Genomic DNA, 14,135 nt, shown 5'->3' with positions numbered 1-14,135 from the left:
TTTAAATGACTTAATGTAGGTAAAATCTCATGTACAATGTCTGGCATATATTAAGCATTCAATATGCTATTCATATTACTTTTATGAAGGAAAAGGCATTTTAACCCGCTTTCCTAAAAGAAAAAAAAAGTAGGGAAGAAACATATCTTGCCTCTCTCAGGAGCCCTTCCATACTCCTCCTTTGAGGAGGAGAGGCTCATCTAGGAGGAGTTTGAGAATGCAAAGTTCAGTTCAGCCACCCATTTCTCTAGTTCCCAGCCCCCTCCAAGATGTGTTTTCTACAAGACTCATACTTTTTGCATCACTCCAGAAGCAACCTTCTGGGGTGCTGGGTTGCTCGGGTGCTGGAGTGAGAATGAGGTGGCAGGTCCTAGGCCCGCCTGCCCTGCCAGTATCTGGTTGGCTAAGTTCACTTCGAGGCAGATGTGTGAAGAAGCCCATGTGCTCAGCAGACCAAGTCACACTTTCCAATTCAACTCCAGTTGCAAGAGAACTAATATGTTGACCACTGACTTTCTGATTCTGGTATCTCTCTCTTAGTTGGTTCTGACCTCCAGAGGGGACAAGAGGGGGTCTTTTGCACTGCCCTCTAAAAACTCAAAGAGGTATATCATAAATTCTTATATAATTGAACATACTTTCTGGACAATGATACACTTGAATACAAAGTGACTTAGGAGCAGTCTCCAGAACCAGGTTGCTGAGGGACTGGACAAGTTTCTTCTACCTCCTGGGGAGCTCACATGGTTACTTGAGGGAATTTATGCAAAGCTCTTAGAACATAATATGAATTATTAACATTATCATATGTATTAAAATACTGTTTTCTGATTCTACATGTTCTATATGTTCATTGTAAAAATAATTGGAGAGTGTTGTGCTAAGCCTCTTCTACATATTCGTCATTTATTCAGACTATGTTGCATACATAATAGCTACAGAGTGGCCTACTAGGCAGATAAGACAATAAACAAGTAAAGAGAGGACTTAAAAGAGCATCTGGTCGATAGTCAATAAGTGCTAATTATTCTATTGTCGTCATTGTTCTGGCTCTCATTCTCATTATTGGAGGCTCTTAAGTGGCCCTGCTGTGAGCTGGTATTACTCTGCACACTTCACAGAGTCAGTAGAAGGCTAAGTAACCTGATCAAGGCCACCAAGAAGTGAGAGATACAGTTGTGCCTCGAATCCAAGTCTGTCAGACTACAAAACTACCTTGCTACAACTGGGCCCTTGAAAGTTCCAGAGACTCTGAACTTCCTACTCTTCCCTAAACAGGGTAACCATTCCATGCCCTTGTGCCTCAGCTTGTCTTGGTCCCTCTGGTGAAGAAGTCCCCATCCCCCATTCGACCAGCGAAGTTCAGCATTGAAAATAGCTCAGGGACCACCAGCCTCTGAAGCTTTCTTGGACATTTCTCCATTCTATGGGCCTCAGACACAAGAAGGCCAATGTCTCTTTTTTGACATGATCCTTGAGCTAAGTTTGACTGCCTTGCCATGACTGTTACTTGCTCAGAATTATTTCTAAGGATGTCCATGTCCTCTATGAGATTATGGACTTCCTGTGGCCTTTCTACTTCTAAATTCTCAGCGTCAAGCACAGTGCAATTAAGGTGATAACCAGATCATCTGGGTTTGGCTGGTACTTTTCTGGTTTTAAAATCTAAAGCTCTAGATGCAGGAAACTCCTCAGTCCCCAGGCAAAGGGGACAGGTGGTCATCCTAATGTATATATTTATTCACCTACAGACAGACAGACCTGAGTCCCAGCCCTGCCTGCTAGAGGGAGGGTGCATATGGAAGATACTTTCCATCCACACATCTGGGCAGTAAGCACTCAGGAACGTGCTCATATTGATAATAGTTATTTCCCCAGTGGACAGGTCAGCACTGACCAGAGTCTCCAGAACAGCTGGGAAAGGTCTGACAAACATAAATCTCCCCAGGAGAAAGGCCCAAGTCAGCCTCTGGCTGCTTTTGATGGGATCCTAATGGAATCCATGGCCCAGTGAGGTGTGATGAGCAGCAGCTGGGGGTGGGGGGGCAGGCAGAGACGAGGCTCCAAGAGCCATCCTCCTAGGTGTGTTTATTGGCCAGTTTCCATTCATCACATCATTAACACCCTGAAAAGAGCCTTTCACCAGGGAAACTGTACTCACCATTCTGTTGTTTTTCTCCTGAGGACTTCTCAGCTTTGGAATTTTTCCCACGAGGGTTGTCGCTTTTGTTCGTGCGCGTTCCATTGACTTGATTCTTAGCTTCCCCAGATGTCTTTTTCTCGGCTTTGCCAGCTGCGCCTTCTTCAGCCTGGCTTTTGGCTTCCATTTCCTTTTGCTTCTCCTCTGCAGCCAGGCGAGCTTTTTCCTCTGCTTCCTTCTTGGCCTTCTCCTCTGTTCCCATGGCAAGTCAGGAAAGGCACAGAAAAGATGAAAAGAGGTCACGCTATTAGGAGAACTGCCTCTTTAAACAAAAACAAGTATTTGCACCGAGTGTTTGGGGTCTATCTCTGGTTAATTCAAGTGAGATTAGTGTCCATATTCAGGAAACCAATAAAATCGGTTCCTGGTGATGTCATTTCTGGAAATAGTGGGCGAGCAGAAGGGGCAGGGAGAAAGTAATAATAACAAGGATAATAACAATAAACCAATATAACAATTGGCATTTTCAATATTTATCATCAATAACTTCTCTTGAGTGTGTCCTCTTTGCCAGGTATTATGCTAAGTGCTTTCTAAGGGTTACTTTTTCATTCCCAAAACAGACTTAGGTGGTAGCTACCATTATTATAACACTATTTTAGAAATGTGAAGTCAAGGCTCAGGGACACTACAAAACCCTCTCATGGCCACAGTAGAAATCAGGAGTTTCATGGAGATTCACTTAGGCTCTGGAGTTGAAACACAAACAACTGATGACAAAACAGAAAGACAGGAAAAATAACTGCCACCGTTTCAGGTCACTGTTTGTGAAATTAAAAGTAGGAAGAGAATAATTAGGCCTTACAAAAAGCACAGTCTTCAAACTGTCCACAAGATTAAAGGTAGCCTCTAGTTTGGGCAGGTACCCTGTCTGCATCTTCCCCTTTAATGATAGGATGTCAGCCTTATTTCCAATTCTCCTTACTCTGAAAAGGTCTGACTCTGTGTTTCGTCAAAAACACAGCATCATTGCATATAATCAAGTATTCATGAAAAGATTGGTTCATTGGTTCAACATATTTATTGAGGAGTGACAGTATCAAGTACCATTTTAGGCACTGGGAATGTAGGAGCAAACAAGATTTATGGGAACTGAAAAGACCATAATTAAGAAATCAGTCAGTAAGATGATTTCAGGTGGTGAAAAAGGTAAAGCAAAAAGGAAAGCAAAGTAGTATGAAGGAACAGGATCAGTGTAAGGGAGGAGGTGGCATTCGATCAGGAGGTAAAGAAAGTGCTACCTGACAAATTCTTAATGATGAATTGCCAGCCATGAAATAATCAGGGAAACTAACATTCCAGGCCAAGGACATAGAAAACATCAAGGCCATGAGGTCAGAATGAGCTTGGTATGTTCAAGGGATACCGAGTTAGTCAGTATGGCTAACACAGATCTAGAAGCAGTTATCAACAGATGAAGTGGTGCTGGGCTGTAGGAAGTGACATACACCTAACAGAGACCAGTCCTCCCTTACCCGACAGACTCAGCCTGTTTAGCATCCAACTGATTCAAAAGGCCTTCCAGATTGTGCCTTCCATTCTAAAAAGCACTACTGCATTTTTTTTCTCTAGATGGGTTAAAAATATCCCACACAAATAGCATGGAGGACAGGGGAGTTAGAGAGGAGAAGGGAGTTGAGGGAAATTGGAAGGGGAGGTGAACCATGAGAGACTATGGACTCTGAAAAACAATCTGAGGGTTTCGAAGGGGCGATGGGGTGGGAGGTTGGGGGAACCAGGTGGTGGGTATTGGAGAGGGCACGGATTGCATGAGGTACAAAAACAATGAATACTGTTACGCTGAAAATAAATTTAAAAAATTAAAAAAAATAGTAACAGGAAAAATAATTAATTAATTAATTTAAAAAAATATCCCACGTCTCATTATCAAGGGTCCTCTTTATTCTCCTTGCCTAGTCTTACTCCTAAAAAAGCTAGCCTTCACAGACAACGAGTTTGTTTGTAATCTAATGGGCACCAGGGTGATTATGTCTCCCCTTGTCCTAGCTGCTTAAAAGCACAAAAGCCCAAATCTGATCCAGTTCACATGTTCTTGGGGGCTTTATGGCATTGTATTTTGTGGATGTCTTTGATCTCCAGCTTCATTTTGCTTTTCCTCCCCCTATATCTGCCTGGCTCAAATGTCTTCCTTAATATCTTATGAAGTTTTCATTAATCTTTTCATTGATTCATCCTTCCAACCCATCCAATTCAATGCCCTGGCCTCACCCCAGACACATTAAATCATATTGTGGAGAAAGAGGGGCAAGAGTAGGATATTTTAAATGCTCTCCAGATGATTCTAATATGCAATCAGTATGGACAAGCATGGATTTAAATTTTAAATGTTTGCCATTCAATATTTCCTGACATTTTGCTACTCAACAAGATGCATTTATACTTTATAATGAAAAGGTATGTAAAGATTTCTTTACAAAATTAAATAATTATGCACATATAGAGTACAATTTGTCTTCTGACTTCTACAGAAAGGTACAACTAAAGGGTATGAGAATGCCCTTGCAGATGCTGAGATGGCATTCTCATTGGACTACAGGGTCACAGAAGTCCCCATAGAATATTCACCCTGACTTCCTCTCATCCTCCCACAGTGCCCTGAGGACAGAGGTTAAATGTCATCTCCATCACTGAATTCCAGTGCTTGGTATAGCACCTGGCACATAGTAGATACACATGGAATATCTGTTAACTAAATGAAACACAGTGGGTATGGTTCCCCCTATCTGCCAATGAACCTGACTTGTACATATTCCATCATCTGTAATCCAGGCCTGTGTAAAATACAGAAAGTGTACAAACTCTAAAGTCCTATCCTGGGGGAGTTAGCCATTTGACAAATTTTGGTTTCCTTAACCACTGATAGAGGTGAGTAAAAAGATGACTGTATTCACCACACAAAGAAAAAGTGATAGGGAAGGGAATTTTCATTCATATTCAAGTACCAGGTTAAATAACTCATGGTCCTCTCACAGAATCCCCACTGTAGCTGTGGCAAACTTCCAACACTCAAAATATCCACAAGTTAAAAGGAACTTGATAAAAACTGAAGGTGTTAAATTCTGGTTTGCTACAGAAGAGCATAAAATATTATCTGAGCAAGAAAAATTCATTTGACAACTGAGTCAGAACAATTTTTTATGGAAAATCCAGCAGAAAAAAACCTGGGAGAAGGTCCATTTTAGAAACAAATCTGGTTTTGCCCAACTCCTGTGGACAGCAGGTGACTAATGTTTGCATTAATGACGGTAGCTCCTATGACATCATAAGCAGATCCTAGGTGACCTGTTCCATTACATGACTCCTTTCTCTGTGGCAATTGTGTTCCAGCAGGTGGCTCTGCAATGTTCTTCAACTTCTCTACTTGCATCTCTCTTTGAGTCTTTGAAATATATGATATTAGGGTGACCAGCCATCAGCACCCAGTGGTACTACTCTAAATAGACAAAAACAGGGATGCCTGGGTGGCTCAGTCGTTAAGCGTCTGCTTTCAGCTCAGGTCATGATCATAGGGTCCTGGGATGGAGCCCTGCATTGGGCTCCCTGCTTGGCGGGAAGCCTGCTTTTCCCTCTCCCTCTGCCCCTGCTTGTATTCCCTCTTCCGCTATGTCTCTCTCTGTCAAATAAATAAATTAAATCTTTAAAACAAACAAACAAAAACAAGCAAACATGTAAATAAGAAAAAAAAAATTGACAGGAAGTATGTTTGTGCCACATATTTTCAGGGCAAAATTATTAATATACCTAAACCTTTCTTACAAAGAGAAAAAGTAGGTTAAGTACACAATTAATTTGTATGTGCTACAAGGTTCTGAGGATAATATAGATAGAATTAAGTTTTCAGCTCTTAGTTTTAGGCATCTATCATCTTTAGCCATCTATCTAAGTCATTCTGGTAGGCTTTTAGACTAGTAGAAAGGAAATGTCATAGTTCAATTCCATTTCCTTTTGCTTCCTGATTCAGACTATCTATGGTGATTTGTCTCACAATGAAAATGGCCCAAACAAGCAGCTAATAAGTTAAGGTAGAGCAAGGCAGAGCAGCGCCCTCATGATCCATAATTCTCATTCCTCTTGAGAGCTGGTTCTATCCCACACTGAATACCTACACATTCTGGGAGAAGTACATTGATTTCTTTGTTCAATTTCCCTTTCTGAATAATGGTTTATGGTCTCTTGGTTAAAAATGGCATTGAACTAGTTATCCTTTGATATAAATTTCTGAATTGCTTACTTATACTACCTACAGAGAGAGAGAAAGAAAAGGAGAGAAACTGACTAACAGGAAAACAAACAACCAAAATACTATATAAATTTTGAATGGTTAACTCTTTGCTATATACAAAAACAACAAAAAAAACTTCTATATATTTAAGGACTCAGAAGGTGTTCACATAGGGTCTTTCTAAAAATGGAAGCCAAGAAGTACTCCAGCTGGGAGAAAAATTCAACCAGTATTAGATCCTCAAGAATGAGCAAAATATATAAATGATGTGCAATAAAAGTAGTAAATCTTAGTGTTAAAAAAATTGTTGTTAAGCTAGATATAAAACTTGAAGCAAATATTAAAAGTAATATTAAGGTTAAGTTAATTAAAAAATAATAATTTACTTATAATCACTCAGATTACAAATTTTGTGGTATCTCAACAGAAACTGATCGATTATGGAAGAAATAAATAAAAATTCAATAAATATCTCAGCATTTGCAAAGACTCTCACTATATATGACTTCATATTTACATTGATAGACACATAAGTCAATAAAAATGTAAAGGTAATCTCCAGGAAAATAAAATTAAGATATATTTATTTATTTATTTAAAGATTTTGTATTTATTCATTAGAACACAAGCAGGGGGAGAGGCAGGGGGGAGGAAGAAGCAGACTCTCCACTGAGCTGGGAGCCTGATATGGGGCTTGATCCCAAGACCTAGAGATCATGATCTGAGCCCAAGACAGTCCTTAACCATCTAAGCCACCTAGGCAGCCCCCAAATAGGACATATTTAAAAAGACCATTTATGAAGCTAGCTAATGGGTAGGGGGAAGGGCAAAATAGATAAAGGAGATCAAAAAGGTACAAACTTCCAGTTACAAAATAAATAAATCATGGAGATAAAAACTACAGCATAGGAAATATACTCAATAATACTACAAGAATGTTGTAAGTTGACAGATGGTGACTATACTTATCAAAAAAGAACATAATTAAAAGGCATATGACAAAAAATTAAAAGGCATATGACAAACTAGATATGACAGAAACTGCCAAGATATTTTGTCAATTGAAGAATTGCCATCCTTAATATGTAAAGAGTTATTTATGAATCAATAATAAAAATATAAACATCCTAATGAGAAAAATGAAGGGGGAATACCTCCCACTTCTATTGGAAATAACTCCCACTTCTTTTGGAAGACATTAGTTTAAAAAAAAAAAAAAAGAAGAAGAAATTTTCCAGAGAGAAATTTGATAATACATATCAAGAGCTTTACAGTTTTTCATTTACTTTGACAGAAGAATTCCACATCTAGAAATTTATCATAGGTAAGTAATCAGAGGCAGGTTCAAAGACTTTTGAACTTGTATGTTTATAACTGTGTTATATATAATAATGAAGAACTGACAACCAAAATGTGCAGAAATAGAGGTGTGTTACATAAAATGCAGCCATTTAAATCATACTTTCTGGGACGCCTGGGTGGCTCAGTTTGTTAAGCGGCTGCCTTTGGCTCAGGTCATGATCCCAGCGTCCTGGGATCGAGTCCCACATTGGGCTCCTTGCTTGGCGGGGAGCCTGCTTCTCCCTCTGCCTCTGCCTGCCACTCTGTCTGCCTGTGCTTGCTCTCGCTTCTCTCTCTATGACAAATAAATAAATAAAATCTTTAAAATAAATAAATAAATAAATAAATCATACTTTCTGAGAATATTCAGTATCAAGATAAAATTCTTAAAATAGAAATAGTAAAACAAAATATAAAGTTTTACTTATATAAATACATAAGCATGATAAATAAAATTAAAAAGAATCATATCCGAATTTCACCAATATCTGGCTAAAGAGGTTAGGAGTGATTTTTTTTTAATTTTTTAAATTTTTAAATTTTTTATTTTTTATTTTTATAAACATGTAATGTATTTTTATCAGGAGTGATTTTTATTTTTTTCTTTACACATTTATTTGTATTTCAGCATTGTAACCTAAACACATATTTTTACACCAGAAAAAAATGTTTATAAAGTATTAAATACTGAAAAAAATTGATCAATATTGATCAGACTTACAAATTACTATGCCTACGTATCTTTGGGAATAATAATTTTCAGCCCTGAGAGCTGTTAAGAAATATTGATTTAATCATTTCTAGCAACTATGGGTTCTGGTCTAGCAAGCTTTGTCTATCAGGTTGGTTAATAAAACTAAGACTTTAGATCCCATTCTAATCAATTTAATAACAAGATATGTTCAAGTGCCCCATGCAGGTCAGACTTTCTTAAAATTATGGTTTTCTGATAGAAAAGAACAAGAGCAAAGCAGCCTGGGATAATCAAGTACAAACTAACCACCAGTGGAAAGAAAGATGTAAATGGATCTCTCAGCACTAGTGAACTAGTCAACAGCATTCCTGGGAGGCTGAAAACAGTAAGATAGAGTATTAGATATAGGTTGGTATTTTTAGCACCATCTTCTTAGCTCTGCATTCCAACCTCTAACTTTCTTTTCCAGCTTTTCTAAAATAACCACTATGAGTTATCAGGCACTAACCACATGCAGCTCCATTCTCAGTGCTTTGCAAATCTATTTCCGTTCTTTGCATCAACTCTGTGATATCTATTATCACCCTCAGAAGGTAATTTTCTCAAAGAATCTACATGAATCTGCCAAAGAGCCCAGTGCAAGTAGGGATTCAATTCTCCATTTCCCCACTAACTGAAATTTGCTTTGATATTCAAACTATCTTCGCACGAAACATATAATATATAACCCAGGCTTTGTGCCTCCATCCATCTCTTTTCTCCTTGTTTCCCATTTTAAAATCTAACACCTCCTGCAGGACTCAACCTCAGGCATCCTTGAAGTCCTGGCTACAAGATGCCTTCCCAAACACCCTAGGCAGATTTAGGGACAAGTCCCTTTATGCTTCCAAAATAGCTTAACCATATCACAATCAGCATACCTAACATTTTGTAATTATTAGCGTTTATTTACAACATTCTCAAAGGGCCAGTTTTCCCCTGGAAAAGAAGCCGGCTATGGCTCCCCTCGGTGATCAGTTTCTGAAGGTAACTTAAGTAAGCGAGAGAACTGCAAACAAATTATTTTGAAGTACCTCTTTAGACTGTGTGTTGTCGGGAATTGGATTTTCGTATGTAATGAGTGTAATTGATTATAAGAGAGCGCTTCTTTTGAGATGATGTAGTAGCCGCAATTGCTGCTTGCAAGTTCTGCCAACAGGGAGAATTTAAATGTTTCAAGCATCGGAATAGACTGGGAGAGGCTACATTTAAAACATGGAAGAGGTGTTGGCTCCGTAGCTCAGGGTCCAACATCTGTCCTGAAATGATAAGGGCCCAATTAAGCCTTAAAAGCGCCATAAATAAAGCCTTAAAAGCGCCTTTGCCCCACCTGAAACGAGCAACCACTCGGGCAGGATTCTGTGGACAAGCCACAAGAGCTGGCTTTTAAACAACTGCAGCAGTGGGGTGGGTCTCTTCTGTCATACACTAGAAGCAGCCCCTGATGTATGAGGGGCCTCCAGAGCCAGAACTTGTCCTGCCCGGCCTCTCCCACACTTCCTTCAACTTGCTGTGATAAAAGTGTCAGGGTTGTGTTTGAGGATGAAACTCTCCTTTCTTGTAATGAGGGCCTGGGGCCCAGGGCCAATGGGTGCTGGCGACAAGCACAAATCTGAACTTCCATCCTCCCCTTGGAGGAAACTCTGTGGGAATGCCCTCTGCCCTCAGGAGACGGTAAGCTCTAAGGACCAGGATGTCTGTGCTTCATCTCCACACTCTCAGCACGTAGGAAGCATTCGGTAGATGTTAACAAACACTAACTATTGTTGAAGTCTCACCTCAAGGAGGGGACTGGGGTCAGTCCCCTCCCTGAGCTCCAAGAGCCATCTATGTTTGCGTCTCTCCCCAGAATCCAGTGCCATGGCATCGTACCCCTATCCCACATATGTGTTCCTCCCTAGGCTACAGGCTGAGCATGTCATATGTATGGATCATGTAGCATGTGTTCGAGAAACATGAATATGCGTATGAGCAAACGGATTTCAGCTGTCAAGAAGTACAAGGATTTCAGTCTTTTTTATCTATAGTACCAAGAGTCCTGACTTTTCTCACCTGAATTTTGATGTTGGCCTCAGTGAATTTTGCCTACAAGCTAACTTCATCTCAGATCAGTCTGAGGGGAGGAGCAAGATGGCAGAAGAGTAAGAGACCTAAATTTTGTCTGGTCTTAGAAGGTCCCTGAGTCATGACTGAAGATAAGTTGAGAACATGAAAGGGGGCTAAAAATGCTTGAAAGGATATTAAAGTTCCTTCTGTCCCATGTAAAGTCAGAGGTGGCTATAGGCCAGGCTTTACTCAGATAAAGGAAGAAAGTAGGTCTCATCATTGTGTCACATGACATGAAATGAGAATGACAAGGTGATCTCGCAGAAACCAAGAAATAACGCCCATCCATGGTAGGATCTTCACAACAACAAGAAGATTTTAGTCAGATAGCACAAAGGTCATGCTGAAGTGGGGACTTGCCTTATTCTATTGTGCACTGAGTGGTACACACACGGGACCCTACCAGTCAAGCCATTTGAATCCAGATCCTGAGATCATGCTTCCTTTGTAACTCCTATAAATCAGGGGTGGCAATGCCTTGTTTTCTAAGTGGGTCTGGACAGATCCCCTGGAAGATTCCCCAGTAGCATGTTACCTTTGGGCACCTTGGCCCTCCATCTCTCCCGGTTGATGTGCACCACCTCAGTCCAAGTCGTCTTAAAACTCTTATAGTCAACGGGGATGACAGAACTGTTGATGGGGGCGCTACCTTCCGAGCCAGTGCTCTTCACACCCGACCGCTTTGCATCCGCTGAACTGATGCTGTTCAAACTGGAGGACACAAAGTCACACCAAAGGGGAAGGTTAGTGTTTAAAAAAAAAGGTATGCCAAGGAATGAGCCCAAGAAGGAAGTTGTGTTGCGAAATTCCTGGGTCCTGAAATTTGCGATTCCTATTTTCCATATGTGACAAATAGGAAATTCTATATTTTCAGCAGGAAATAAAAATCAAGGTTTCAGCCTCATGAGGGTTGCTTTTCCCCATATTTCTTCTCTGCTGATTGGTATCCTCTTATTCAATATGACCAGAGTTCTCTCACGTGAATTCTGTCTTCAGTTCTCTGAAACTAACCCGTTTGAAACTGGGCTTCTACTTGGTTCCCTACTGTAACTACCTGCTTTGACACTGACCACTTTTCCAAGTTACCCAGTCACTTGTACCTCTTTTTCTCCAGCTCCAGGCCCCCACCCCATACTGAAGTGCCTCTGACCCCAGGTTCTTTTTCCTTCCTCCACTTCCTTCTTCTCCTAAACCTAGAAATAAAAGTCAGTTTCATTTCTTGTGAGAATTCTGATCAAGGTACTTTCTTTTTGCTGTATGGGGAGAAAGGGCCACCTGGGCCCAGAAGGTCAAAGTGCCGTGATGGGTGCTGCCATGAGCAAAAGCACCAAAAGAGAGAAAAGGGCAGAGGACCAGCACTGGAAACCCACCAGTCATGGTGTGAATCTTGGTCACTCCCTTCCAGGCCAGCCTGGAGAGCACAGACAGTCCAGCTTCCACTCCTCTGAGAAAAAGAAAGAGGCAGACATCCCCCTTACAAGAGAGGGAGAGCAAACATCATCATAAAATACCCCCATCTCTCCCAAAGGAACAACTCTGTCCTCACAGACAGGCTGACCTGACCCCCATCCTTCAAGTTTTTCCACTGACCTTGAACGCCTCTGTCCGGTCCCGCCAGTTTGGGAGGTTTCATCAATTAAAGGGCTCACAATCTTCTCAGTCATGTCCGTGAGCACAGTGAAGGTGGGCTCCACAATGAAATCAATAAAACCTGAAGAGAGACAGTAACACCTCAGAGGAACTACATGTTAATTGGGCCTTTCCATATTTTCCTATGGAAACTGATGAACCTTAACTTTCTTTTAAAATTTATCCACAGAGGAACTCCAGATCAGATTAGGAGAGAGGAAGTTGGTCTTTATTCATTTAACATGTGCCTTGAGTTGAATATCGTGAGTCAGTTCCATTTCTCCTACATAACTTTTCTATGACTTTCTAGTAGCTAGCTCAATCAAGTGATTAAGAAACACATATTCAACCCGCCCCCTCCATCCAACAAATGCTGCAGTTGGTGCTGCCTGTGAGACAAAGATATAGATCACAACCTGCCTACCCTCAAAACGTTATAAGAGAGATTAACTAAGCACAAAAATGACCCCTAGAGTACATGGAAAAGGACAAAGAGAAGCCCAAAGATGGCCTCTGGGAAGGTAAGGGAGGGAGAATATTTTCCTTCCCACTGAGAGGCCTATGAACAGTTTTATGGAGGTTGTAATTTTGAGCTGAGCCCTAAGTCTCTTTATTCAAGGTGGAAGTGGTAGGATAAGCCAAGTGATGAGGATGGGGAAAATGTAGGATGTGTCTGAGGAATGACTGGGGCTTAAGGATATTTTTGGAGTTGGAGAAGGAAAGTTTGGGAAGGCAGGTAGTCACCAGCTCAGGGAGGGAGGTTCCTAAGGATCTGCCTAAGGAGTTGGGTATGACCTAGAATGTGTACTAGAAGCCCCTTGAGATGTTTGGAGAGAATCACAGTTAGATTTTTTTCATTATTATTTGAGAAAGTTAATCAGCAAGATGGACATGAAGGGAGAGAGCAGAAGAGGCTGAAGCTGGGAAAATCATTTCAGGAGCTGTTGCAACAGCTTGAAGGAAAGATAAGGAAGGCGGGATTTAGTGCTAGTGAAAGACAGGGGCGTCACGGAGGCACAGGTGCAAGCACAGCAGTGGGGGGGGGGTGCTGCTTCAAAGTGGGAATTGTCAGGGACCTCCCACAGCAAAGCAGAGAACCAAGGGATGATGGGGAAACTGAGGCCAGGGTAAAGGACGATGGGCTCAGTCTTAGATCTGCTGACTCTGATGTGCCAGGGATATATCCAGATGAGAGAGGGCAAGCAGAACCAGAAGAATGAGGGTTGGAAACTGGGAGAGGGGTCAGATCTGGATCTGGAACTAGAACTTGGAGATATTGCCATGTTGGGTTGATAATTAATGTTAGGTTAGAGTCACCGTCTCAATGGCCCAAAAATGCCTGGGTATTCTGTGACATAGTAGTGAAAAATATATGATCTGAAACTACTGGTGGTGGTTCATTACACAGCCAAATGGAAGTTGGAAGGAAATGAAATACCAATCAAAGGAAATACGGTGTTTTGTACAAATGCTATTTGGTTTTCATGACTGAGGTGGGGGTGATCCTGGCACTTAATGCCCAACAATGAAGGATGCTAAAATTCTTACAATGTAATTGGCAAAACAAGCATTGTCCCAAATACCCATAGTATCCTGATAAGGAAACACTGATGGCCAACTTTGTATGACAGTTCATTGCAGTCTAATTTTATAAATCTGGCTTAAGCTAAAACTGAAGTGTTTCATGACACTGTTTTCACCTTTTTCTTTTCATTCAAGTTGAAGTTAACAGGTCCAAACCAGAACTAAATTACCAGCTTCCCCTCCATCCCTTATAATGGGACCATGGTCCAACCACTTAATCTGGATTGCTGCCTTCACCTTAGTTTTGCATCCAGCTGAATCCTTAACATATTACATGCTGCCCCTCTCCTGGAAAATCT

The 14,135-nt window shown here is 40.8% G+C and overlaps 1 protein-coding gene across 10 annotated transcripts in view; it reads right to left on the bottom strand.

Moving 5' to 3' along the window:
* The window catches only part of PDE1C (phosphodiesterase 1C), a 502,891-nt gene that overhangs the window by 55,504 nt on the left and 433,252 nt on the right, over positions 1 to 14,135 (bottom strand). For all 10 annotated transcript variants that reach the window (XM_059396607.1, XM_059396608.1, XM_059396610.1 and 7 more), the window contains 3 exons: positions 12,214 to 12,334; positions 11,159 to 11,334; positions 2,162 to 2,392 (listed from right to left, as the gene is read on the bottom strand). In XM_059396607.1, coding sequence (XP_059252590.1) covers positions 2,162 to 2,392; positions 11,159 to 11,334; positions 12,214 to 12,334 — 528 coding nt within the window. The remainder of the gene's footprint in view (positions 1 to 2,161; positions 2,393 to 11,158; positions 11,335 to 12,213; positions 12,335 to 14,135) is intronic.

Source organism: Mustela nigripes, chromosome 4, assembly GCF_022355385.1.
Source record: "Mustela nigripes isolate SB6536 chromosome 4, MUSNIG.SB6536, whole genome shotgun sequence".
Classification (NCBI taxonomy): Eukaryota; Metazoa; Chordata; class Mammalia; order Carnivora; family Mustelidae; genus Mustela; species Mustela nigripes.
Note: the sequence above shows the minus strand (reverse complement) of the source record. Positions and strands in the feature narration are given on the sequence as shown.